General features: G+C 39.8%; 1 protein-coding gene across 1 annotated transcript; it reads right to left on the bottom strand.

Annotated features, from left to right (window-relative positions):
• Positions 1 to 121: 121 nt before the first annotated feature.
• Positions 122 to 19,551, bottom strand: si:dkey-119m7.4 (uncharacterized protein LOC560629 homolog). Its single transcript, XM_040126047.1, has 10 exons — positions 19,201 to 19,551; positions 17,709 to 17,812; positions 17,389 to 17,543; positions 16,525 to 16,693; positions 15,891 to 16,014; positions 14,487 to 14,593; positions 7,203 to 7,414; positions 6,868 to 6,976; positions 1,588 to 1,800; positions 122 to 203 (listed from the first exon to the last, which is right to left on the bottom strand). The coding sequence occupies exons 1-10, from the start codon at positions 19,549 to 19,551 to the stop codon at positions 122 to 124; spliced, it is 1,626 nt and encodes a 541-aa protein (XP_039981981.1).
• Between the last annotated feature and the right edge of the window lie 8,122 nt (positions 19,552 to 27,673).

The raw sequence follows: 27,673 nt of genomic DNA, 5'->3' as shown, positions 1-27,673 counted from the left end.
CAAAAACAAAGACTAATCTTGACTTCCACTGGAAGCATAGACTTTTGTCTTCGGTATAGTCCTGAAGAGAACTGACTGGCTCATGAGATGTGGCAGCTCACACTGGTGCTGCTGTTGTTTGTCAGTCCATCATGGTGACGCCGACATTTGTGTTCCTCAGAGAAGTGTCACAGATGACTGGCTTCACACCACCATCCTCCTCACTGACCAAGAAAGAGACGACAACATTTTATTCAAAGGCAGCTTTGTGCCTCGCTACAGTCGTGGAACAACAACAGAATTTGGAGAGAGAACAGTACAGTCTAGTATTAAATCTTCAAATTCTACTTTTTTAGAAAGCTGAAACATATTGTGCCTTGACTCCAATGCTAATCAGCTCGTTTTAAAGAGTTTCTGGTCACTGCTGATTTAATGACCATTGGGAAATTTGAGACCTCTTATTAACAGCAACTGTTTGGTTACCGAAACCAAGGGGGATGTAACACTCCCAGGCATATTAGACAAGAGTATATTACAGCCTACAGTAGGTGATATTACACTGTCATCAGAGGATGAAAGTGGAAAGAGATCTGCATAAAGACCCTGAGGCAGCTGTAAGAGTGAGAGAATTTTCCAACAGAAAATTGAAATGTAGAAGTTGCTCTGACAAAATATGCCAATAAAATTCAGAAAATGTGAAAAACCTCAATCAATTCGCAGCCATGATGATGATGATATGGTGGACAGAATGTTAATTCTACATAACTTTGTCTTAGTTAAGTATTTCATTTGAATTCATTTCAATGTCATTCTGAGTAAGGCTTTACGATTTTAGGTCAAAATGTTTTCCCCGCTGTGGAGAAAGACAAACTATCTGTACATGACTCATACGACAGGTCTGGACCACATGTGAATTTCGTTCGCACCTAAGAGAGAAAAATACAAGTAAATTGGTGAATGCTTAAAATGTTCATAAATCTCTGAAACATTGTAGTGAAGAACCAATCATATGAGTTTGTACGTTTGGTTCCTATATGAGGTGCAATGTCTCTACAAGTTCAGTGGTTCCAAACCCCTGGGCCTCAGACTCGTATCAAATCATGGAACATTACCAGGCTGCAGGTTAACAATATGATTCAGCAAAAAAAAAAAAAAAGATTAAAGACTGTTTTTACAATAATGACCTTGAACTCTGTCATCACCGTCTAAGTTTCTCAATCTGAGTGTGCTGTGGTGCTTTTACTCTTACAACCAGCTAGCTAACATGAATACACTTTCTTCTGATAAAACAGGGGAGATAAAAAGCAAAATGTGTTTGTTATAATATCCAAAAGTTTGACCCTATTATTATTATTATTATTATTATTATTATTATTATTATTATTGGTACTGTTATTTTGGCTGTGATATACCACTTTCTGCCAAAGAACAGTAGCTCCATGGTGTAGTACTTGAGCACAGAACCAAATTTCCATTCACCATATCAAAACCTGTTAAAAAAAAAAAAAAACCTCTGCAGCATGGATAGACACCACTAAGTTTTTTTTTTGTTTGTTTTGTTTTTTAATAAACTTTAAAAATAATGGTATAAAAGTGATGGTGTCAGACCTCAGGTTGTTTCCCTCTATGTCTTCAATAGTGTCAGGAAGGGGCTTATTGGCTGTCTCAGGCAGCAGCAAGGTGAGGGCGGAGCCCAGCAGGGGGCAGAGACCACACAGGACCATGGGAGCCTGCGGACTGATGCTCCTCAGCAGGTACATCATGGGAGCCAGGACTCCTCCAGTCCGAGCACACATGGAGCCTATACCGATCCCATTTTGTCTGTAAATTAGAAAGTAATGAGAAGAAAGAAAGACCTTAATCCGGACCCTAAAGGCACATCATTACTGAGCCTGCTGAGCCATTTATTCTGCTGCCAAGTCTCTATGTAATTACAGGGCCTTCAGAGAAATCTTTGATCTACATGATTTTTATCAGTACAACGAGATTGGTAGAAAATGTATCCTGCCATTGTGTGATGGTGGCCTGTAACTGACGATAGAATTTCTAATAACATTTCACATTAGTGATCCAGCAAAAGTTTACGGTGAACAGATAATTTATCCCAACAAACACGCTGACACCATGCAAACAAGGCCTTTGGGCTTCTCCCCATTCTGAGTGGGTCAACTTGTGGGTCAAGAGCTGACCACTCTTGTTACAATGTTCATTTTGCTAGATCCTGTTTGATAATAAAGTTCAGAGGACCAATCCTGATATCAATATGTGACAGTCAAAATTCTCTGATAACAATGTTTTGGACATTACATGTTTTAATATTGTTATATACTCTAATATAGCACAGTATATGCACATAATTAGAGATGCCATAGTCAATTGATTGATCAACAGAAAATTCATCTGCAGTAATTATCAATTTGATGATTAATTTGATAGTTGATCCATAATTTATATAATGTTTTAAGCTAAAAAAAACTTAACATTACCTAGTTCCAGCTTCTCAGTTGTGAAGATGTGCCACTTGTCTTTTTCTTATTTTTGTGTTTTGGACAGTTGGTCAAGACAAAAGAAGCAATGTGAAGACATCAAGTCAGACTTGTGAAGGTCAATTTTCACTATTTTTTGGAAACAATTAATCGAGAAAATAACCAGCAGATTAATTGATAGTTAAATTAATTATTGGGTTCAGTACTACACGTAATATTGGCACATAATATGCACTCTTTTGTCAGTTTATTAACTAAACCTCAATTTTCCTCTCGTCAGACCAGAGACTCTTTTCCCTCATGCTCTAAGATTCCTTTAAATGCCATTTTGACAAACTCCAAGCAGGCTGTCATCTGCTTTTTACTCAAAGTTGCTCCCATCTAGCCACTCTACCATAAAGGCCTAAATGATGGATTGCTGCTAAAATGGTTGTCCCTACAGCAGGTTCTCCCATCTCTGCAGAGGAATTCTGAAGCTCTGTTAGAGTGACAGCTGTGTCAAATCCCTGACCTGGGTTCTTGTCCAGTTACTCAGTTTGGCTGGATGGCCAACTTTAGGAAGAGTCCTGGTGGCTCCAAACTTATCCATTTCAAAATTATTGAGGCCACTGTTCTCCTGGGAACACTCAGAGCTTTAGAAATGGTTTTATACCCTTGCTGTAATCTACGCCTTGCCACAGTTTTATCTCAGAGGTGTACAGAGAGTTCCTCGGACTTCATGGCCCTGTTTTTGTCCTGACATACAGTGTGAATTGCGGGACCTTAGATATACAGGTATATATACAGGTGTGTGCCTTTCTAAACTATGCCCAGTTAATTCAGTTTGCCATAGATGGACTCCAGTCAAGCTCCAGACTCATCTCAAGGATAATTAAAGCAAGCGGGATGCACCTGACCACAGTTTGGAGCCACAGCAAAGGGTCTGAAGGCCTTTATAAATGAGAGATTTCAGATTTTGATTTTCAATAAATTTGCAAAAAATTTCTAAAAACGTTTTCCCTTCACCATTGTGTGTCATTGAGCGTAGATTGATGGGCAAAAATGGCAATGTTATCAATTTAAAATGAAATCCACAACACATAAAAGTGCGCAAAAAGTGAAGGAGTCTGAAAACTTTCTAAAGCCACTAAAACTAAAGTAGTCTAATAAAACAGCCCTGCAATAAATCCTACCATCATAAAGGTTAGCTGTAATGTTCAGTTTTTGTTGAGAGTTAGCTTATATTAGTTTAGCTTGTTATCTGCCGTATGTCTTCATCTGTATCATTAATAAAAAAGGATACCAGTGCAATATTTTTTCTTACAAGAAGTAATGATCTTGGAATAGTAATATATATATATGACTTGGTCTCTTTTTTTAAGTATGTTTGCATTCATACAACTACCATTTTTACTGGCAGAGGCTGGACATTGCAAACAATGACCCTTTACTTTTAGCTATCTATTATGACATCTTTGCTCACTAGTTTTCATGCACGGTCAGTCGCAGCAAGTGGTATTCAAGTATTATAACTAACTCGGGTTGGAGTGAGGTGTCTCCTGTGCAGCCAGTCTGTCATAAGTGGTAGTTTACTGTAATTGTGACAACAAATACCCTGAAGATCAGTCTCAATTCATAATTCTGTTTGCATGAATATAGTATTCCTTCCGAACCCAAATCCTGTATGTCTGATTTGATTGCTTTTTTTTTTTTTTAAATCAAATCACAATTTACATTTTTTGAAATTAGCTGAACTGCTGCACAATCTTTTACCTACCCTGTGGTAACTGCTAAAATACTCAATTGGGTACATGTAGCCCTAGGTGGGAATCACTGGTGTAAGCCACAATGTAGAGGGATACTACTGGATTAAGATCCTTCTGGCGTTAAGGTACTCAACCAATGATGGTCATCGTTTCAGGACCAACATAGGCTGAGTTCTTATATTTAACAATAAGAAGTTCAAACCAAGGAAGTCAAGAAACATGGTGATCAGAAACGGGACCAGCGAGTTTCAGCTCTGAGTCCATCAACTTGGATGTCCACTGCATCAAACCCTCTAAAATTTCTAGGTAAGTGCCTCTCTCACTGACAGAAGCAACATATCTGGGTCAGTGAAACAGGCATATGAATGGCTGAGAAAGATAGAGGGATCAGGCTTACAGGGTAAGTTCAAGGCTAGGCTCGTCAAACATGGTCTGCTACAAAGACCTGGGTGGCTACTGACAATTTATGAAATGCGTTTGACATCAGTGGAAGGACTCAAGAGGCGAGTGAACAAACACCTTCACAGGTGGCTTGAAATTCAACAAGTTTCACGTCAGTAGTGCTATACATCAGGTCTGGACAATTACAGCTACCCCTATCATTGGTGTTTGAGGAGTTCAAGGATTTAAAGTGCAGGGTTGTCATGATGTACAGAGACTCCAGCGGTGAAAAGGCCAGAGGTGTAGGCGTCAACACAGAATCAGGATGCAATTGGGCAGCTGACACATCATTAGCAAAGGCAGAAAGCATGCTGAAGTTGAAGGACATCATGGAGAGACAAGGACTCGGAAACCACCCTCTTCCAGCAATGGGGGGAAGCAGAAGCAGGGTAAAGGAGACACATGATCCAAACCGAGGTCCGACACGTGGAGGAGAAAGGGCGAAGGTTAAGTGCTGTGGAACTTGGATCACAAGGAGCCTGGACAAAGTTGGATCTGCCAAAGCTGAAGATCATGTGATACAACACTCTTCCAACACCAGCAACAGACCTGCAAAGATGGGGAAAGAGGGAGGACCAATTGTGCATGTTATGCAGCAAGAGAGGCACAGTGGTGCACATACTGGCGGGGTGCAAGACCGTCTTAGCCAAGGGAGATACAGATGGCGTCATGACAAGGTTCTCGGAGACCATGGAGAACCTGGGTCTCTCGTCAGAACCCGTATGAGACCAGCCCCATCCATACAGTTCATCAGGGACAGGGAAAAACCAAGCTCCTCCAGGAAGTCCAAGAAGAGCCTCCTGCAACTGGCACAATTGTGGGAGATGAGGGTGGACCTGGGAAGAGAACTACACATTCCACATGTTGTCCAAGCATCCCTGAGGCCTGACATAGTCATACGGTCTGAAAGAGCCTCTTGTTGACTTTGGAACAGGTGGGAGGAGTTGAGCTGGAAGCCAGGAGAAGATGGGCGGTGACTGGCCATCACTGCCGACCCACGCACTAGAGGACGTTGTGGTTCAGTGTTGAAACGTCCGAGGAAGGTAGGACGCGACCTGACGACATCTTCTCGTGGCCAAAACTTTGGTTAGAAGAAAGTGACTAAGGTGTAAGCATCTAGATATATCTAATAGTAAAGGAAGCCCCTCATTATATGGATTAAACATGCACATTAATGCAGTTGTCTTGTAGAAAAACCAGATACCTCAAAATCTGATCAATACACTGAAATAGTGTATGTAGATGGCGTCAGTCTGTAAACACTAATATTAAACTCCTGCTTTAAAGTCTGATTTTTCCGCATTTGGTTTGTATCTATTGCTCTGGAAAACCACATATGTAATAAATCAGATAAACAGGGACACATTCCACTTATAGTTCCAATAGTTACATATTCAGCATAATTAAATTACAGAACTACTTGCATTTTTTAGATTAAATTTCCACAAGGTTCTTATTTTATGTCTTACAGTCTGTGTAGGATGGGGCAAACAGTTTTTCAAAAGAAAATCTAATAGAAATTTGGCAGGTGCCAGGTAGAGGACTGCAAAAACAGTCCTGCCAGACTTCTGCTACAGTGCTCAAAGATACTGTTCGTCTTGTTTCCTCAGAATAATAGCCTGTTTTTGCTCTGTCAGTAGCCAACATTTGTCAATAAATATTAAAAATGTCTGCATCAGCTGTACTATAAAGTATTTTGTCTGGGATGATACACTATGTTTGTTACCCTTTCTTATTTTGTGATCTGAGAGAGTCGAAATCTTTGTCACTGAACATTTAACAGCAATTGCTAAGCTTTGCAGACAGTCCCCTTGTATGTGTTTGCTCAGAAGACCAATTTGTCTGAATAAGATAAGATAGAGACCTGGAGTGCTCCAGGATAAATGGATGGCAATGAAAAATCACGCCAGAAACAAGTTGCCAAAACGTTATCTGCATTCAATAAAGTCCTTTCTACACTAAACAATAAATAATAGACTGCTGATTGCTTTGAGTCAAATGGCTTTTTTGACATCACACTTCAGTTACAACATCATAGCTGGCTTTGTTTCAAATTTAATACCACGCAGGGTCATAAACCTCTTAAAATCATACAACCTGTCTCGGAGTGACTCAGAGACATTAGCAACCAGAACAGGTTTATCCAGGGCAGAAAAACTGATAAGTCGCATCAATTCTAGCTCAAGAACTTCGCTGAGATATAAAGGCCAACTCACCTGATAACAGTGGGAAACACCTCAGCTGAGTAGACATAAATAATGGACAGAGACGCTGTGATTCCAAACTTCCCAATAATGGCCAAGACTGTTTTGATGACAGATAGGTCTAGTGGAGAGGGCAAAGAAAAGTGAAGGAAAAGCTTCTGACACAGAGTGTAAACTGAATATGAAAAGTAGCTTATTTCCAACCTGCCAACTACATTTTTAGAATAGATAGGCCCTAAAAATGTACGTTGACAGAATGAGAAAAGTCACCAGCGACAGTAGAGATTCACTACCGTTTGGCTCTCACAACATGGTAATTTCTCAATCAATGACATGTGTGTCCATACCACTGGGAATGAAGATGGTCAGCAGGCAGGCTGTGCCACCCACAGCTAGGAAAGCCAGTTGGGAGATCTTGCGGGAGCGGTTGAGGGTGAACAGGGTGATGGTGCGTGCAGGCATCTCCACCAGGCCAAAGATCATCTGGGTCAGATAGATGTTCATTCCAAAGTCAGAAATGTTGAGGGACAGGCCATAATACACGAGCACGTTGACAAACCTAAGACAGGTGGGGAAGAAAAGAAGGGAAAATAACATTGTTTTGAAGGAGAGCATGATGCCATTCAGATAGTTGTGCGACCTCTTTGTTACCTTCTTGATATAATCAACACACTGTCACTGTATTCAGCAGACAAGTTAGACAAAGAGTCTCATGTTCTTAATCCAAGCACTTAAAGATAGTATGTTAGAATATTTTTAAATGATTATGATTAGATACAGTTTTGTTTGCAGAAAAATGAAACAATCCCAGGTGAAAATTGGAACAAATTTTGACAAATTGTTCTCTGCCAATGTCATTATTGACACTATCACCAGATGGTGCCTAGGTAAGGAATTTTCAAATCCTAAACAGAGCGACCTTAATATACCCTTCTACTCCAATAAATGAACAGACTTGACCTGTATGATATTCAGTAGTTTATATCATTCAGTGTCTGTTCTGGTTATTTGTTTGTTCTCGCTTTATCCCTCTATTTAAAACTGTGGTTTAGTTTTTACAGGAGAACCATTTTAATTTTTTGAGTTTTACTCGCAATGCGAGGTCAATTCAATAAAGGTCAATTACACACTGTTCCCCCTAACCTCATACTGCATCTTTATGATTATACAGCTGCAATGAAGCAACTTTAACAGATGCTGAGGCAGCAAAAATAGTTTTAAAGTAACCTTGAGACTTTTTTAAAAGACCAAAACTTAATTTGTGTTTTGCACCAAAGTTTCCAAATGCAAAGACACATGCAGGAATTAAAAATATTTCTGACAAAACATCCCGATAAAATCCTCCAAATATTAATTAGATTAAAAACTATAATGATTTGGATCATCTGGCAACATTTCTCACATGACCTAGTTCCATAATCAGATCATACTTTAAGTTTGTCCATTACTTATGTTTATAACCAACTACCTGCAAAACTAATGACCCCATCAGCCTCAGCTGTACTTATGTTAAGTGCTAATTTAAATGATAGCAAATTACAGTATGCTAATGGTAGCATGCTTAAACTAAGTTGTTGAATTAAATCTGTCAACACTGCAAGTGTGAGCATGTTAGCATAGCGACCACTACCATTTTTGGCTGGACTGCAAAAGCGGGGCCAGCCCTATAAAGGCGAATGTCCGTGACTGACTGATTGACTGAGCGATAAAGTTACGTTGTTCAGCCGTATGCTGCGTGACTGAGTGATGAAGTTCCACCATTGGTCGGCCAGCTGAGTGTTGGAGTTTCCCCACTGACCACTGATGAATTGGTGCAAACAGTCTTTATTGCGTCATCAGGGGGTTGTTTACAGGTAGTGTTGCCAACTTAGCACCTTTGTCGGGGGTTTTCCCGACTTTTCATACCTCTTAAGTGACTTTTCTTCACAAAAGCACCTAGTGACAAATCAAACGACTTTTTGGACAAACTTTCGCTACTTTCTGTAGAAGAGAGTCTCCAGTATTTCCCCGTGAGGTTGGGGTCGAGGTTGTCCACATGGCAGCTGCATAGACGTGAATGAGCTTCTAACTTTCTCTCTGAGTGATCATTTTACAAGTTGATATAACTAACATCCCATCACCGTTGTATTGAACTTGTGTGTCTGCTGATTTTGTCAGACGATGTCACTGTTATAAGATCAGGATTTTATCAGTGCAGAGCAGCAGCTTTGAAATGGCTTGGTAGTGACTGCTGGTTAACATGTATTCTTAATGGGCCGTGTTATAGTCACTATTTCATACTTGTTCCGTTGTTTGGCAACAGAAACAGAAAACATTTAAATGAGAACAGATTTATTGTGAACTCAGCTGGATTAAATTACTATATATGTGAGCACAGAGAGTAGGAGAGAAGGAAACAGATAAAGGGCGGTCTAGCCACATAATAGTTTTTAACCTAGCCTTGTTTCTACATTTATTTCAGCTTTACTGTTAAGGATCAAAAACTAATTCAAAAGTTGATCCATCTTATGTTTATAAGATTCAGGAGTTGCTCAGTGACCACAAGGCACCTATGCTAGAAGGCTCTTTGGAGGTGGAGGTGTTTTCCCCTCCAGAATCCCCTGAAGTGGACATTAGTGTGGTGTAGCTATATCAATTCGAGCTGTTGGCTCCAGCCTCAGTAATGCCTGAAGCCGGAGCTCTTGGAGCCGAGCATGTAGTTAGAATAGCACTCTCTGTAAATGCCAACTGCAAATGTACATAGCATTGTGTTGCTATCAGGGGACCATCTGCCATCTGTAACCACTGTTGAGGCATGAGGGTCTGAAGGGAAAGAATGCTGCCTGATGGTGCCTCTACAGCCATCGAAAGCATAAGTCTAAACCCCCGTGCCAAATTCGAAAAACCTAGGTAGAGGGTTAGCAAAAAATAGTGTACATTTCTGTTGATCAGTATATGTTTGAAAATGACTGTGGTTTCATAGACTCCCACTCAAGGACAGTTGCTAGGGGGAGGTGGGCTGCCCACCTCTGATTAGAAGACGTTAACATTCTTTTTTGAGTATAAATTTCATGATGTAAATAAGTCCCAAACATTCGACTCTATGTCAGCATTGACCTTGCAAGGTTCAGGATGATGTAAAACAGTAGATGGTGTGTTTTTCAGCCCATGAAATGCTGATTTTTATAACTATAGTAAAGAAATGTCAACATCAACACCAGCACTGATGTGTTTCATTACAGTACAGTCATATCATTTAGTTTACAGCTCAAAAAACATGTTTAAATGTGCAGTGCCTCTTTAAATTTGGTCCACTGAGTCTATTTGGTCCGCATATGGAGAAACAACAACGGCAAGCTGTTGTCGTTACAGCTCATAGGAGGGATGTTCCCTCTTAGCCTGTTGATGCTTCAGGAATGCTCACATGCTGGGCAAAAAGCATCTGCAAAATACCTACATTACACTTGCTGCTCTCGCTTACTGCAGATTTAGCCGGCAAGCCTTAGTCTTCAAGGAAAGTTTATTGCCAATATGCAAACCTTTTTTCAGTCAGACTGTTCACAAATCTTTTCAGTGTGGCCAATATTCAATACCAGTTGCTGGTTCCTGTTATTATCAGGTTACTGATCATCCTTACAGGAGTGTCCGAACTTATCTTCACCTTAATCTTCATCACAGTCTGTCATTTCTGTTTTGAGGTGCAAGGATTATCAGTATGAGACTTTCACTTATCAATGTTCTGAGTATGTTTTACAATCCAATATTTATTTTTATTGTAGTTTTTTCCTTCATTATACAACCTACGGTGCACACTTAGAGCCTGTCATAAAATTAGTGAAGCAGTTTCGATATGTTTTACAGCTTAGTAGCATTGCGTTAATAGACAACAACGTGCTTGTTTCCTATAATATTTTCTGAAATATCAACAGAGAGAGGATGTCAGTGTAAATCTGTTGCATGATCAGACAGACTCTTGTTAACCTCAGCATTAACAGCAGCGCTTTAGAGCTATGGTTTTACATGCAAAATGTCGCTCTGCTCACATAATTCTCTGCTTCTGCTGTCACATTATTAACTGAAAAAGGACCACTAATTTTATATAGTTCATTTTGTGGCTCAGTGGGTCACAAGCTTTCAGTGTTTTAACAGAGCACAGTTGGATAATTTGGACAGCTGTCATTTCAGGAGCCAACATCTTAATCTATAGCAGATATTTACCAATCAAAATGCCTGAATTTGCCTGGTTTGGGACATAATTACTTATGCATACAGTATTATCTGTATCCCACTGATAGAGCATCCTGGTGTGGATCATACTCTCATGTTTGGATGGAACATAATTAACCTGGTTACTCATACGTGATTCTTACACAGCATTGGAAGAGAGCAATGAACCCCAGGGTCCCAAAATAAGCAGCAGGCAGAAGGCTAATGATATGAAAGTGAGCATGAGCCCCCAGCAGATTGACTTTCTACCCGTAGTCTGCCCGTAGCCTCCTCTCAGCATCTGCGAGTGAGCAGTGATTTTTCTAACAATGTTATGAGTGCATTGGACATCAGTGTGTGATAGACTTTTAAAAGTAGAGTGTGGTTCTGAAATTAAATACGAAATATTTCTTCCTCTCCTTTGGTGCCCCTCCAGCTGTGTTTATGCCTAAAAATGGCCCAGCAACTGCTGCTGCGTTGCTACAAACCAGACATCAAGTGTAGGGCCACATATGAAAGTGACTCAAATCAGATTTGAAATGATTCCATATGAATATATTTTTTAAAATCTGTTCGTAAAAAACAGATTACTGCCACTTTGACCAGCCTTTTTTAAAACTCTGTGCAGAGAAAGCCACCAAACCACAGTGAATTATAAACCACATTTCTCTGTAAGGACTTTAATGTCATCAGTTTGTATTTGGATCAGTAATTTGGTGGATTATGTTACGGATTACACTGTGGGTGGCAGTGATCAATTGTCATAGGTCTTGGTTCTCTACTTTTTTGTAACACTGTTTTAACATTGACACAATATAAAAAAATATAACCATAGTGCCAAACTGTTTCAGTACTAAACACTGAAAAAGAGATCGGTCAAAGAAGTGACAGGAAGAGACAAAGTATCACTTAAAAAAACTTTTTTCTGTAATTTTTTCATTGTTTCTGTTGATTAGGGTTTTGTTACACTATCACAGTCCTGACCTCACAAACTATTCAGATAATAATATTTCGCTGTCACTTTGCATAAAATGACCATAGAGGGGCTTCAGCTACAGCCAGTTCTGAGATATTAAAGTTTATCATCCTGAACAAAACCAGACCTGGCTCTGCTCCTAAAGAAAACCAGGCCTGGCTCTGGTTTTGTTTAGGATGACCTAATCTCCCCACCTCTCTGAACTGCAGTGTTGCCAACTGTTCATCAACTTCACTTCAAAAAAGAGTCTAGTAACTTGTTGGGCAGACACTCAATCCTGCCTTGAAAGTATTCAAAGCTGCCAACTCAGCTCTGTGAAAGGGGTAGGGTTGGTTGCCATCCTCTGAGCTCACTGTGTCTGCAGCTCTTTGGTCTGTACTCAGTGAGTAACAGACCAGAGAGCTGGCTTGTTAACAGGGAGGAGCTGCACGTGGCTCTTCCTCTGTTTCTACTGATCTGTCGCTAATCCCCATTGTTAACCACAGGAACTCTTTTTTTTTTTTTTTTGGTTTTAAAAGTTCTATTTAACTTGAGACTTTTTCACCTGCTGATTCTATTTTATCAATTGTTTGCTGCCTTATTCATCCCTTTTATCTTCAGTGATGGGAGACCAGCTAGTCTATACAGTATATAGGAAAGAAATGTAAATGAATTTGAGTTGCTTAACGTTACACAGCCCCCCTAGAAAGTATAATTTCAAGATACTTGTCTTTAGTCTGTAAAGTCTTCTAAATTCTTTCTGAATCTGTTTAAGAGGCAGTAAACGAAGGATTTGGCCTTGTACATGATCATGAGAAATGAAAGGAAGTGTATTGCATAACTTTGATTTTTGGAATGCTGCAAAACAGATTTTCTCCCCATTTGTTTCTCGTTTAGTTTCTTCCTCTTTGTTTTTCCTATAGGTTTTGTGTACTAGTCTTTCAGTTTGTGTTTTTGCTTGTCCCATTGATTTAAAAAAATGCCATAAATAAACTATAAAAAGAAAAAAATTTAAAGTTCAGTTTGAATTATTGGGATGGAGGAATGCGCTTCAACATGGCTTCGACAAAACATGGCAAAGAAGAGTGCACTGAAAAAGCAACTTTCCAGACTGTTTGAAATGCAGGAGGCGAAAAAACCCCCAAGTGCCCCTCCTGTTTTATCCAGGGACTGTGTAGTTCTGCTGCTTCTGTTTGTGAATGTAAAACACTAAAAAAAGAAGGAAAAGAGGATGCAGCTTACTGCATGACTACAGTACCATTTGAGGTCAGCAATGTTTTTTCCAGGTTCTTGCTGTCCTGTGGGATCACGTGAACTGTACCCAGTGTATGGGTTCTGATCATAGCTGTTTGGTGTACAGTACAGTACAGTATAGTACAGTACGGCACAGTTAACGCAGACCTGTGAAGTTCTGTCCTAATTGCCAGAGCAGCTCAAAATTTTCATTACAAAGACCTCTTTTCTTGGGCTTCAAAAGTAACCAGCAAAAGACAGACCGGGTCAGTGTGTTAAACTATGTCTTCATTAAAGGCACCAGTATACGCCATCTAATTGCTTGTTGGATGTAGACCTCCCGTCCAACACCTTTCCAATGTTGGAATTTTTTTTTTTTGGGGGGGGGGTTATCCACCTACTTCTCACAGTGACTGGCCAGCTGTGCAGAGGTGAGAAAGTAAGCTGGGTTGGCACTTCTCTCTCAGCTGTATTTTTTCATCACTGACACAGCTCATTCTGTCCCCTTTTGTGTGTACAACAGAGCACAACTCTCTGAACGGCTTCCATGTGAAAATGTAGTGCCCACATTAGCAGGCCTTTTTGGTAGATACTGTATCTTCGTCCACAATGAAACTCTAAGAACAACTAAATCTCTAACTTTTTGTCCTATTTCATCCAGCAAACAGCAACAAAAAAAAAGTTACAGTTGGTTTCCTTGCTGAGTGTCTGTTTCCAGTCAAACTGAAATGGTCTCATTTACTAATTTTTCTATTGTCTGACAATTGAATGAGCAGAAATTCTAATTTGATTGCAAATACTCATAAAGATGGACAGTAGCTCCTGTGCTGCTGCCTTCGCCCTTCAATCAAATCCAATTTTTTAAAGGTTTCAAAGTCGTCTGACAACTGAAAAATAATGACAACACCTGCGCGGGATTGGCTACGCTGTCATTTGAAATGAGTGGTCACAGAGGTCTAGAGCTGACAGAACTTTGTCTTCTTGAGTCAGCTGCCACATAGCCCCAAGCCATGTGTGGGCAGGCTTATGTCTTCATTTTTCAAAAGCTCAGTTTTCATTGCCTACACAACAATGTGGGGCCGTATCTTCCACTACGACAAACTCTTCTGAAAAGCTAGACTTTTAATGTGTAAGGCACTGGCTTAGAATGGCTGAAAAGCCAAAACAGAGAGGAAAACGTTCATACACCAATGTGGATGTACTCTGTAGTCTTACTGAAACTGATGTAAAGAGAAGGTAATATTTTGCTCATACTCACCAGAGATAAAAAACAATCAGGGACTGCTTCCTCATTTTTGGGGTTCGAACAAGGTCTATGAATGAGTGTTTTTTCATCACCTCTGGTTTCCCTTCAATTTTATAGGCCTGGTGAAGCAGTGAGAAAGACGGTGAGTGGGAGACTTTGGAGACAGGTTTATAGAGTGAATGAGACACAGTGCTGTTTAAGTACTTTGCATGTTTAAATGATTACCATTGATCAAAACATTTATGCAAAGTAATAATGGTTGCTTCAGACATAGCCAGAGCCATCTGTTTGACTCTGGAGTGCCTGTGTCACACAGGTATTACTCTCTCACTGTGACTAGAGCAAGAGAACCACCACCAATGAGGAGGTCTACAAATAATGATTTTGATATTCATTTATCATGATATATATAAAATCAGATTTGGTTGCATGTTGACAAATATTACATTTTACTCGACTGTCTTTGTTCCATTTTTGGCTGCTAGTCAGAATAAGTAGGCACTTGATCTAGTGACATCTGCCGACTTTTAAAGCAGGCTTTAGCTACTTTCCATTGAAAACAGTTGGCAACACTGGTTTAGGCTAATGTTTTCCTGCTGTTTTTGAATTTGGGGAACACTGCAGCAACCCCAGCCAACATTAACAGAGATACTGTAGCTTTATATTTTCCAAATAGACGATTTAGTCCTCATCCTAAAAGCATTTCTCTTGTAAATATGTAAATATCAACAAGTATGTAAGCAAAGCAGCCAAACGGGTTTCCATTAGAACAAAATATGTGTCTGGTATAGCATTTTTCCTTATCATAATTATAAGACCTGGACTAACAAGCTCTACACTGCATGACAAGAACAATGCTGTTTCTTTACCTTCATGAATTCTACATGAATCCTTAAAAGAGAGATGAGAATAGTGACATTTTGGCTGAGAAATGCATATTTAGCCTCAGTCATTTAGCATATGAGGCCGACATGTATGTAGCCACCAAATACATATATAAGTACATATTTAAGATACCTTTGAAAGGATTTTTGTTTTATTACTAGTCAGCTGTAAACGTGAAATAAAAATGTTGAAGCTAACTTTAGCCTAATTAGCTAGCTATAGCTTTTAACATCTGCTAGCAACTATTGTCATTTCAGCTGGCAAAATCGCAGGTAAGAAGTTGCCTTTGTCTATCTGTGTACGAAATTAAGGACCCATTGGCTAAGAATTTCAATAGAAAATCTGCCACCGTTATCATTGTAAACTTGCATATGTGCTGTGTGAGAATGAGGACAGGGCCCAGTGAATGGTCAATTTTATATCAGTTTTGGGTGTAACAGGTAGTTGTTATTATTGTTGGCATTTTGTAAAGATTAAATAAAAGCAAATAGCCATAGACTAGTAAATAATAAAAACGTGTTGCGGCCATACCTGACACATCTCCAGATCTTTGGTGAGGGGCTTCCCGTTCATCTGTGCTGCTTTCTGGATCAGCTCCCATGCTTCCTCTTTCCTGTCATTGGCCATTAACCAGCGAGCTGACTTTGGCAACACCCTAAAAATGTAACGACAAATTGCTCAGGTAACCTATTTACAAACACCTGTACCTGAACCATTGTGCAGCAGGGGGACACTTTCACACTGTAGGCAAATTGACTTCTGATGGCAAGAAAAAGGGCAGGTTAAACTAAGAACATCCCCTGAATGGAATGCAGCCATTATTCATTTTGTCAGTTGTGTTTGACAAGTAAAAATGAGCATCATAGGTAAGATCCTTAGGAGGAGACAAACAGAGTGATACTCGTCAATTTGGGCCAGTGCATTTTCCTGTACTGTCACACCAAAGGTATGAGAGGTATTTGGCACCAAACATGCATGACAATGAGCACTAGTTTCACATTTTCTCACAGAGAATGAAAGGGGATTTCCCTTATCACAGACTTTCACAAGCACAACACAACTCAAAGTCATTTTTGGAAACTTTTGGAAAAGCCTTTATTTGTCTTTTTTTCTCGGCATACCATTCAAACTGCATGTCATCTGGGTCACACTGCTGCCCACTCACCAGATGTAGAAGATGAAGAGGAAGCCAGGTACTGAAATAGCCAGCTGCAGTTTACGCCAGTCTCTTATGAGGTATGCCACTCCGGCCAGCATGATGTAGCCAAAACCAAAGAAGTAGTCAGTGATTATACCGGCCAGCATCCGCTGCTTAGGTCCTGTCCATTCTGTACCTGTATGGGACATTAACAGGACAGGGATTACAAAGCATACTGACTGTACACACAATAACAAAATTATATGTATGTGCATACTGGGATGCGACATCAACATCTAATATACAATTTTTGTCAACATTTTACAGTATTTCAAACTGTTGTCAATTCAATGCCATGGGCCTTCACAATTATGGCTCCAATGATAATCACAATTATTACGCTCATTATTAGGGGGATACGCTAGAGATTTAGTGTTTCACATTAAATATCCTGAATTGTAGTCCCTTACCTTTGGTCTAAAAATGCTAGACCCTACAATTTCACATAATGCATCCAGTAGCATGTACTTGATAGTCCTGCCAGCCTGGTAAAGGCCTACATCTTTTGGACTCCACGCTGCCATGTATGCTTTCTGTTAAAAATTTGTAGTCTCCAATTTTAAGACCACAATATATCCTGATTATTCATCGATCTTAGTGTACAAAATACAGTTTTAGCACTCAAACATTTTAAATTGACAGAAGACTGCCTTTATTTTCTCAATGTGCTTAATAAACACACCACTGATCAAAAACCAAACCAAACTTTAAACCAAACCAATCTGCCTGGATGAACAGGCAGTGACAGTAAATTGAGTGAATTTACACTTTAAATTAAACTAAACCATGAAATTAGGCAGAAAAAGCTTAAAGTTTCTACAACACACTGACCTAGGACAAATGCATTCATTATAACACCAGAGATGGATGTTCCAACCATAAAGCGAAGGGCAGTGTAGGCATAAAAATTAGGGGCGAAAGCAGCACCGACACCAAATACAGCCTGGATAGCCAGGTTGATGAGGATGATGATCCTACGACCGTACCTGGAACGAGATGAGACATTTCCCAACTTGGTCATTCCACGTAAACAAAACCTAAAAATTTGTACTAATGCAAAATTCTAGAAACACAAGACAAAACAAGGGAACAAGGAGTTTGGAGTTACATCATACATTGAATGGTGCTCTGAGGATACATAGATGACTTACTTATCAGCTAAGCTCCCAAACACCACTGCTCCAACAAGGAGGCCAAACATGTAGATGGAGGAGCCCATGTTGTTCAGGCTGGCACTGTCACAAACTAGGTCCCACTGCAAGAAACAAAGGCAACAAACTAGGTGAAAACAGTTTCCATTTTGGAAAGTCTACCTGCTCACTGAGTTTAAGAATGGGGCAAAAGTGGCGAGACCTACAGTGACATAACTTCAAAACGACTGGCCAGATTGCCACGAATTATGGCATGTATATTTGTGGTCCCCAGGGGATGAAGATTAAACATTTCTGTGACATCCGCTGACCTTTCCTTTGGTGACAGGTTATGCCCACAGTTCCCCTTGACAAACACTTAGGCCTAGGTATCTCAAACATTACTGGATATTGCATCTCAATGTAATCATTGGTACACATTCATGGTTTGCCACAGGTTAAATCTTAAGGATGTTTTAATTAATTTTATTTTGATTTAATTTTAATTTAATTTTAATTATATATCTATTTATTTGATAGGGGACAGTGCTCATTAATCAACAGAAAAAGACCCTAAATGAGCCAGGGTTAGCCCTATAGGCTAATTTTAATCTGTTGTCCCTAGGCAGTTCTTGATGGTGCTACCTGAACCTTTCTTCTAGCGCCAAAGTAATTCCACCTATATATGAGAAATATCAGAAACCAATGGGTAAATTCCTGAGAACATTCAAGCTCCATAAGAGATAAACCTGTTTGATTTTGATGACTTCATGGCCTTTCTCTTAAGCCACAGTACTCGTATAGTGCTAAGAATAAACAAATCATCTGATTGTTTGGTCTGACACTTTTATTTTGTGTTGTTTAAGTAACATTCCTGCATTTAACGACTTCTCCCGAGGCTTTAGAGATTTAGTCTTGTTTTAATAACGGCGCAAGTCATGTCATGGCTAGATTTTGGAAATTCTTTGTCCTTGAGGCTGTGCATAAGCAACTTGCTGTGTTGGAGAGCCAGCTACTGTATATACCACTAAGATTTTTAATATTATTCGCAGCTGGAATGTTACAGAGCCCCAGGCATCGTCCCATCAAAGTCCACAGGGGCAGGCGGGGCCACCTTCCAGAGTCTGATTAATCAACAGATTTCTTGCCCTCAGCCCGGGTTACTCTGATCACTGCAGCTGACATGTTACGTCGCCACATTTGACACTGCTTTGTCCAATCACATCATATTGGTTGTGTAACCACTCCTGCTAGCGACAACACAGTTGTCCTGTGTTACAAAACCTAGGGGGAAGGCAGGGTGTGTGGGAAGACCTAGAAGATGCCTGCACTGCAGGGGTCTAACTCTCAACCTTCACCCTGTTTAACCCTGTCTCAGATATCGCCAGAGCCCAATGCAATAAAACTCCTAAGCCTTTGTATTTTCCTGAGCGGCAAGGAGTCCTCATGTTAAACACATCAGGTGAAAATGTAGATATTCAGAAAAATTCAAATCCTGAATTAAGTAACTCACCTCTGTTACTATGGTGCTTTGGAAGGTCTCCGTGCTATACTCCCAGCCCCCTTGACAGCTCCCACTAGGGTGTCCATTGTCAAGAGTTATAGCACCACTCTGGTTCAAGGGGACGATGCAGGACACCTCAGGCTGGCCATCGGGTGAAGTCAGACGGCTGAAGTTTGAAGAGGCTGGAGCACCCATTGTGGGCCACGTGGAGCGGCATAAATGAGGAGGAACAGCCCCAGTGAAGACAGAGACCAGCATGTGGAATGCAAGAAAGATCTGAGGTAGACAGATCCATACATACAAGATCTTCTGGAACTTCCCAAAGCCTCCAATAAGACAGAGAATTTCATCAAAATTCATTTCTCTGGCACTTTGTAGATGAACACTTAAAATGTGCTGCTCTGTAACTGATCAGGTCTGATTCAGAAGGTCCAAAAGTGCTGCTAAAATGGAGCTGCCAAAGATGCACAAGCAGATAAAGGCAGAGAGCCAAGTATCAGTCAAATGTCTGAGATAAAAGACTGAATTTAATGTCCCAGCCAGGCTGATGATTAACAGGTAGAGAAAATGTCCTCACTCAGATGCAGGCACACCTGTGTTGTGCTCCGCTGTGAGATCAGCCTGTGGGCAACTATAGTGAACTTTGGAGCTCTCTGAGGGTGACTTAACCCCTGTATGATGGGAGTGAACAAAAGCAGGAGGGAGGTGATTGCTCTCTGTGGGAGGAGCTGCAGGCGGAGCTGCACCCTGCCTTCTCTCTCTCCAAAACTTTCATAAGATTTATCTTAAGTAACCCATTTTGACTTTGTATGAAGAGTTTATGCCGATCTCTCGGTTGAGACAAACAGGTCAAGGTCAGTGGAATTTTATGAATTTGTGCAAAACATGTTTATAGTGACATAAAAGTCTCACATTTACATTGCTTTTGACAATCTACAAAGGTATCATATGGCCTTTATTTCAGCTGTCAAACTTGTTCAATTGTTCTCAGTCAGAAATACTGGTTTAAAGACATGCACATTCCGACTGGTATTCAGTAATTCATCTACCATGAGATGCAGTGTGGGGGGAGTGAGTGTCTAAGCTAGTGACACAATAGAAGTAGATAAATACAGCAGAGAGGGATTAAGAGTGTCCCTGACTACTCTATACTCTCTCCCATCATCACTAGCTCTCATTTCTCTGCCTTATCAGGTCATCTCTTGGCTTGAGCTGCTGTAGTTTAGTTTGAACACGGGACTCCTTCTTTCTTTGGGTGAGCCTCACACTACAACGTAGGCTTAAAGCGGATATCACTATCAAAACCATTCACAAAACTGGAACGGAGCTCCCAGGGGTAATTGGAGAGGGCTGATGTTTGGCATTCTTTGATGAGGTGTGAGGCTCCAGCGTTCAAGTCTCATACTGTGAGTCAAGGCATGAAAGCCTGTGCAAGGGTTTATATTCCCAACTCAAAAAAACAGCAGGAAAGGGTTGGAGTTAAAGAGTAGTTTCATAAATACAGCCAACTCGGTGCAGAGGCAACTCAGAACTTAGGAACGCAGACGGTAAAAACAAGACTGCCCATCAGGAAATACAGTAAAAAGTGAGCAATAGAACATGTTATGTCAAAGGCCCTGATTGAAATACATTCGAACGCTCCGGTGCCACAATTAAAGGATAAATCTATTCTTGTTGCCGGAGGGAGGAGGACCGCACACGGACTCGGTCTTTTCATAGACAATATCAAACAAGCATCCTATAGCTAAATTGCATCGTATAGTAATCATTTGTGTCATCTGTCTTGTTACTGTTTTTTGCTTCATGCATTGTAGCACCATCTTGTGCTTATATCAGAATAATTCAAACCATCAAACAATGAATCAAATTGCAATGTAATTTTCACCATATTGTATCAAATCTGAATGATCAAAGTTAAACTTAGCTTGTATAAAACCCCTCAAGTCTAATTCTTCATTCAGTCCAACGGTTCTAATGTGTTTAATTTGTAAATTTCAAAATGCTCCCTGTTTCGAAAGCAATAGATCCAGATTGCCCCCTCACTCACGACAATTCACTTTCTCAACGCCATGAGAGAGTAGTCTAGACTTTCTAGATAATGTTTTGGTACAGGGGAAGTTAGAGCCTGTCTCTTAATAGTGCTGTTGTCTAGGACATTGATTTCAAATTTTTTATTGAGGATAAACCCCTTGAGATGCACTATCTTGTTTTCAAGGGCACCTTCAGACACAGAAACCCAGAAATTAACAACCTTTAACCAAAAATAACACAAAACAGTCGATATAATAACATTAACGAGAGGTCTCTCCCACAATCCCAACCCACACACACTACATCTGTTATCTGCACAAAACTGATAAAATAATTTGCCAGACAAAATAACATTATGTCAAAGTACTGAGTCTACCTATAAGGAAAGTAAAAGGTAAATACAATCAATAACAAGAACAAATACATTTGATTTGATTTGTGATGTATTGACTGTTGTATATTTAATCGATTTCAAACTTCCCTAAGAAAAAAGAATAAAAACATAACTGGAAGCCATACTTGATCCTATAGTGGTTCCATACGTTTATAGAAAAAAGTATACGTACCCAGCACTTTATTAGGAACACCATACCGATACTGGGTAGGGCGTACCTTTGCTCCCAAAACAGCCACGGTTCTTCATGGCATGGATTCCGTGCCAGGTGTTCCCGATAAACTGCTTGGTAAGTGTACTTTTAATTTTTAATGCATTCTCTCGCATTTTCCCTAATGAAGGCTTCAGCCATAAGTTGTAGTTGTGATTCAGCTTGATGCTGTATAAATAAAGAAGTCTATATAAAAGCAAGTGTGTGCTGTCCTCCTTGGATTTCATGGGGTTAAGGTGTTACTTCATTTGATGTTTTTCTTATTCTCAAGAAATTCCATAAAAAGACCCAAACCAACAATGAATGTATATTACTAAGTACTGTGTGTTTGGATTCAAAGCCTGATATATCTTATTCCTCTGTGCGATGGAGCTCCATTGGTGTCCGAAAACCATTAACAGGGATGCAAACTCATCAGGGATGAAAAAGCTGACAAAGACCAATGTGTTTTTTTACAGCTACTACATCTGCTGTTTGAACTATTAAATTATAAATTGATTTCACAACCCCTACAGCTAAAAGAAAGAATGTCACAAGGTCATTTCAATTCAGCTTGTGTTGTTTTCACTGAGCTTGGCATTCGTCCCCTTCTTAAGCGACATGACTACGCTGCTGTAACAAGCGTTATGTTTAACGACATCATGCGTAATGTCAGCGGTGGAAAGTAACTAAGTAAATTTACTCAAGAACTGCACTTTATGTACAAGATAGTTGTACTTTACTTGAGTATTTCCGTTTTATCCTACTTTATACATACCCCCCAATTCAAAACTCACGGTGGTTTTCCCCAAAAGGGGACAAGTTTGCACTCCTCATTAAGAACACATCAATGAGCCAGAACTTTGTACTGGGTGACACGGTCCTTCATTACCATGAACTCACACACATATTTCTTGCAGCAGGACGGTCACCTGCCAGAAATATTCTCTAGAGAACCAAATACTGTACGTATTAATCCTCCTTAATAATCCTGAAAATTGGTTAACTTTTACTAAAAACTACAGTGTCTGGCTGTTTTATGAAATTACTGAGCTTTTTTGAAAGATGAAACTTTATATTTGTGACCCTTTTATTGCACTTGTAGTGACTCCAGCATTATCAGACCTTTTGTTATGGTTCTGCTTAGACTCTCACAGCACTTGTTTAAGGTTTGGGAAAGATCCTGGTCTGGTATAATACAGAAAAAGTTCAGTGGCTTCGGAGATAATGTATTTCTTTACGTTTATCCAAAACCACAACTTTTTTGAGGGAACAGGCCACACCTGGCCATGAAACTGATTGTTAGTCATTTGTCCAATAACTTTTGAGCTTCTGACAACTTAGGTACTATGTATAAAAATGGCTGTAATTCCCAAAGGGTTGATGTGATATTTTTGTTAATCCCCTTGAATTAAATCTGAAAGTCTACACCTTAATAACATCTTGATGGCTTCCTTTCAGATCAATCGTGGTGGTGTACAGAGGAAAAAATTATGAAAATTGTCTCTCTGTCTAAATACTTACGTACCTTACTGTAGATGCTATGTGATTTATTGGACAGTTTTGAAGTAAAGTTTAAAAAAAGCATTTTAGATATGACACTGTTCACTTTTAGGTCCCTGTGGTTTTGGATATTTCACATATGATAAAAATTCCAGTGGTGAAGGCATGTCACACAAGAGAGAACTGAGATTTGCTTGGTTGGCAGCAGTACAGAAAATAAAATAAAAAACCGATTTGACAACAAGGGAAAAAGTTCCGCTGAAAAACACTGGAAAGTCATTGCTGACCTCTATGGTATACGTTCAATTCGTCAACTTACAGTATTAGTATGATTTCAAAGTGATTATCCACAATAATCAATCATTCAAAAAGTTAGAAATGACTGACATGTGAGCATGGCCATAGCCTGGAGTGTAGAAATCCTCCGGTCTCTAGTCCAAGACCCCCACAGCCACAAATGAATAAATAAATAAGTAGATAAATGTGGAAGAATTAACTCCCGGTGTTGATTTTTTTCACTGACAGTGGTCACATTTCAATATGCTGAGTCTTAAAACACTGTAATCTGCTGCTAAAATACATATTTTGCATGTTTTTTTTTTTCTAATTATATAATCTGCCTTTAAGTTGAGAAAAATATGGAGGACATGACACGTATGTTCTGTGTTAGCCAAAGCCCTGCATGTTCCTAATCTAAAGCTGATGAGATCAAAGCCACAGGGTCCCACTATGTGTTCCATAGTGGGACCATGTATATTTACTCCAAACAACATGGAACAGAACGAGATCATCCCGCTGAGTCAAGTGAAACTGCAGTATCTCAGCATGAGAATTTTATCTCAGTAAACCCATGTGAGGATTCCATGAACAATGATTTAGAATTATTGGAAAGTGCTAAGATATTATTTATCTGAAAAGGTTTTTTTTTTTTTTTTACCGTTCCATTTTACAGAGTGAAAAGCTCTGGATTTAGTGTGTAAGATCAAACAAAGAGCACAATTATGGTCTTTAAAGTTGAGATAAGGAAAAGGAGGTGGGACACCTGCCCCTAGGCACGAGAGAAGACAATTACTCCTTCACTTACCAGCTCCCGCTGCACACATAAAACCATCGCCGAGGAGACTTGTAACACAAGACAGCCTAAAGGAATAATTCAGTATTTTTGGAAAATATGCTAATTTGCTTTCTTTCATCATTACTTCAATCCACTCCACTCTTAGATAATTACCTAGCTGAGGAGTCTGCCAATGGTTAATGACAAGTTGAGTCCCTGCAATCCGCATTCAACTCAATGAAACGGTGTACGCATTGTTAGGACATATCACAGGGCATTCTTCAGATTGCCTGTGGTTAGTCATGCCGCTGATTTACTGACGTAGCGTCTGGGGAGTGGTTTGGCCATCTGATAGTCTACAGGTTTTCCAAGGATGAGGAATTCCTGGCTATTTCCTCAAACCAATAACACCTTGTGTTATGGGGTTGTTTTCTAAAGTTGGTTGAGATCATGCGCTCAGTCCAGACCACACTGCACTTCTGTTACAAACCCCATGCAGACTGAAAGAGGCTGTCAGATATAAATAAATAAAAAGGTTGATTGCTCAAGAGCAACTTGTTCATGTAAATTTTATCCTGCGAAATGTCCAAAAACTGAATATACTGAATTTAATAGGGAATAAAGAAACTGAACACGGGCTCAAGTTATCTTAAAAAGGCAAATTTTCACCCGATGTCCAAGGCCAGATGTTCAAAGGCACGCCAAAATGAAATAATAACACGTGAAATGGTTTCTAATATATGAACATGATAAATTCAGAAAAATTCACGTCCTCGTTCTGTACAGATGCTCATTAGGAGGGAACAAAGAGGAATAAGTCATCATCTTTTGAGAATAAAGTAGGTTGCTTCAAGAAAAATAATGTCTTACATTAGGTCATGTATGGTTCAGCATTTCCTGATACTGTAGCTCAGTCCCTACCTACTTACAATGTTACTATTTTCACTTGCCAAAGACTTGTGTTCAGATTGCAGTGTTTCCTATGACCAGTCTTGGTCTGTCGCTGTGTCACCTGTGGTGCCCCCCCGCTCCTGCCTGGGACACTCATTACACTCTGTCTAAAGACAGACGCCTGTGTTTTAGGCCGTCTCCCAGAGCCCAAGATGCTTGCCACTGGAAAGGTTAGGGGAGCAGCTGTATACTGCTCTTTAATGGATGTGGGTATGTTAACAATTGTGATTTTCAGTCAGTTTTATAAGGGTGGGTTCATGGAAAAGGATTTAGTTGTCGGTTTGGCAAATGTGTGTCTTGTTAACTTCTCAACTCGTGATAAAGAGCAGCACGCAGCTGCTTCGCTAAACTTTCTCATCCAGAGACATGCCCAAACAGGGCAATAGGTGTCCGTCTGAATGGGTTACCCTCATACCTGCAGAGCAATAACACAATGCACAGGTAGATTAAGGCCGCCATCATTTTTGTAAAGCTCATTGAACTTGAATCACTTTCCGGTGCCATGAATGCACTCTCAGCTGTCTGAGTTGACCGATTTCCTGCTGCTCTAAACCACATCCAGTTATTTTCTGTGTCCTGGTCTACGGGATCGTTACCTCCACCGAGGAGATTATGTGATCTGCCATGTCTGTTTATTTGTCGGCAGGATTACGCAAAAACTACTTCACCAATTTACACCGAACTTGGTGGAGGGATGGGGCACGGGTTGGGGAAGAGCCCGTTAAATTTCGGGGCGGGTTCGGATGAATTTGAATTTTTTCCTCTGAATTTTGGCGTCTGGTTGACATTGGCCTGGGTGGGCGTCTCCGCATTTTCTAGTTTAGAGTATTCAGTCTATGCAAACTCACAATTAGTCCTCATCTACATGTTTTTTTTGTATCTGTTGTTACAGGTGAACAAACATAAAATGGTGATTTGATCTGTTAACCAAGGTGAGTAATAATTCATGAACTAGCACACTGACACATACTATATGTAACAACGTTATTTTATGATTGCAAAGTTGTTTAAAAAAATAAAAATTATACCTGGATAGGGTAACAGGTGACAAAAAGTTGGCTTCATAATTTCAATTTCACGTAGCCTCAAACCCTGCCTGAGGCCTATCGTCAAGTTAATTTATTTATAGAGCACATTTAAGAACAAACATTAAACATTAAACGAAGTGCTTTACAGAGAAATGAAAAATAGGGTATGTAGGTGTTTTTCCTTCTTCTCAACAAAATGTGAGGCCAGTGTTATTGGATTTATCTTCTCTGGAGAGTCATTCTAAAAATCTCCGGTTTCGAATGTGAAAAATGCCAGCTAAGTGTGGACTGAAGGTGAAAAACAGAAAAAAAGGATACACTTGAAGATTTAGCCAGCTCAGAAGAGCTGTAGTCTGACCCTGTTGGCTGCAACAGTCAAAAGTCGAAGTTCAATGGTGTCAGCCTAATTACATACATGAAAGCAACAATCCTACTCTAGTGTCAAGATTGAATCTTCACAAAGCTTTGACTAAAAGAAAGCTGGGTAAGAATGTTACGACATGCGAAAACATGCTGTGGTTCTTTTTGCTACTTAATGTGTGTGTGGGGGTGCAGAGTTTGAACGTAAATCCTCTCTTGTCACAACATTTACAACTGTGGATACCTTCACACTTGACTTCCTATCTTGGATTACTTACTTACTTACTCCTCGGCTTTCCCAGAACTTCACTCTCTTTGTGAAGATCTGGAAAACACCTGATAATAGAAAGCTACAGTTTCAGTTTTAGCTGAATACTATAATTTGTATCATCAGTAAAAGTAAATCTTCATTCAACCTTTGAGACTCAGAGGGATTATAATTAGTTTTTTCAAGAGAGGCAGGGTGTGTAGTGTTAGGACAGATCTGAGATTTTCAATCATTGTGTTTCCACGCACTTAAAAAAACCCATGCCAAAATCACCTTTCTGTGATAATCATATTTCTACAAGGAGTTCTGTCATGAGGGTAGGGGATTTGAGAAATTCCATTTCCACAGCTAAACTTCTCATGGAGAAACCCAATTTCTTGGCCATGTATCCTCAGATTTCTTGTGGGCTTTCTACATGTACACATTGGCAGGACAAAGCCTTCAGACAGGGAAAGTAACACAGTGACACGGAGAGGCATGAAAGGACAGATTACACATAGATACATTCTCACATTTAAAAATAATTACATCCAAAGTCACTTTCCACCAGTGGACATTTGATTAGCTGTTAAATTCAGACCTCAAACTAACAAACCAGGAAGCAACCCAACAGTATAAGTACTGCAGCTGAAACAAACAAGCAATGCTTCCAAAATAAGGTCAGGGTAGGGTAGAAATTTGAATACTGAAGTGCTGCATCTTA

Source organism: Xiphias gladius, chromosome 4 (assembly GCF_016859285.1).
Source record: "Xiphias gladius isolate SHS-SW01 ecotype Sanya breed wild chromosome 4, ASM1685928v1, whole genome shotgun sequence".
NCBI lineage: Eukaryota > Metazoa > Chordata > Actinopteri > Istiophoriformes > Xiphiidae > Xiphias > Xiphias gladius.
Note: the sequence above shows the minus strand (reverse complement) of the source record. Positions and strands in the feature narration are given on the sequence as shown.